The sequence below is a fragment of the Aphanomyces astaci genome (assembly GCF_000520075.1).
Source record: "Aphanomyces astaci strain APO3 unplaced genomic scaffold supercont1.13, whole genome shotgun sequence".
Taxonomy (NCBI): domain Eukaryota; phylum Oomycota; class Saprolegniomycetes; order Saprolegniales; family Verrucalvaceae; genus Aphanomyces; species Aphanomyces astaci.
Genome location: NW_009798276.1, coordinates 1,045,833 through 1,047,108, shown reverse-complemented (window position 1 = coordinate 1,047,108; position 1,276 = coordinate 1,045,833). Strand labels below are relative to the sequence as shown.

Here is a 1,276-nt window from a genome sequence, read left to right as displayed (position 1 = left end):
TCAAAGTACCCCTTGTGGTTGGCCATCAATTGGACTTGGAGGTCCACGGTGGACCCCGGGGCATAGCACGCCCCGATAGCTTTGGCGCCGTTGGTGGGAAACGTCCCGTAGGTGCCTCCGGTTTCGTGCTGCCGGTTCCCGGAGTACGAGTCGCCGCACACGCCGAATTTACCGCCAGACGTGGCCGCAATACCACCACCGTTGAGATTATGGTCGTCGTAGTCGAATGGAATGATCCCAGCGAATTGGTCCAACTGGCCAATGTACCCACGATGTGGCGGGGCAATCAACCGGCCGTGGGCCTGTGCGTAGTTGGCGATAGCGGCCAGACCCAGCGTGTATGCCGAAAGGAAGGTGATGGTCGTCATGGTGTTGGCGAATTGAGTTATGGCAACTTTGGTTGCCCTAATACTGGTAGATAGCGTGGCCCCTGGCCAACCCTTGCCGGCAAAGGCGGGCCAAATACATGCATTACGTATATACAGATGTATGTGTGTATTCACTTCGAATTAAATTTACTCGTTGTTCTGGATGCCTCAAAAAATGGCATAAAATGGCCGTTTTTCCAAGAGAATAGTTGGCAAAATCGAAATATTCCATTTTTCGAGATTTTGTGCGTGTGGATGCCACCAAAGTTCAAACCTTTATGCCACAATTTTCTTGAGAATGGCATAAAATTAAGGACTGATTTGGTCCACTTTTTTTACGGAGGGTTGTGTTCACGTTGACAGTGAAGTCTTGCACTTCACAATCGGAAATCGAATACTCCGAGTACTACGTAGTAATTTTTCCATGATTCAGCTGGTATCCAGACAACTTTGTAATAATGTTACTGGTTTTTTCATGGGATATGAGACTTTGGGAATTTTTTGCAGCCTTAAAACGGTTTATGGCATAGTTTTATGGGGTGGCATCCATACCTACCTATTGGTGTAAATGCTCTTATAACCACTGTCAAGGCACATAACTCCTGCAGTACGTAACCGGTTGGATCAAACCGATCCTGATATACCAGAGTATACAAAGTTACTGTACTTGGAGTACTACTGTAGTACTGTATTGCGAATTTCCTTCAAATGTCGCAATTCTGCCCCGTTTACTGAACCTCTGTAAAAACCTCGCCGCATGATTTCCTTGGCTAACCAAATACTAGTACTAGTACTACGTACTACGTAGTACTAGTACGTATACGTACAGTAGTACTACCGGTACCTCTGTCTTCCGCAGAATGGACAAGGAACACAGGAAGAATATTCTTGCAATCATCAACACGAAA

General features: G+C 46.4%; 1 protein-coding gene across 1 annotated transcript in view; it reads right to left on the bottom strand.

Moving 5' to 3' along the window:
• H257_06750 (hypothetical protein) overlaps window positions 1–368 on the bottom strand; it is a gene marked incomplete at both ends in the record, with an annotated part of 513 nt that extends 145 nt beyond the window's left edge. The window contains one exon of the mRNA XM_009832101.1: window positions 10–368. Coding sequence (XP_009830403.1) covers window positions 10–368 — 359 coding nt within the window. The remainder of the gene's footprint in view (window positions 1–9) is intronic.
• Window positions 369–1,276: the final 908 nt, after the last annotated feature.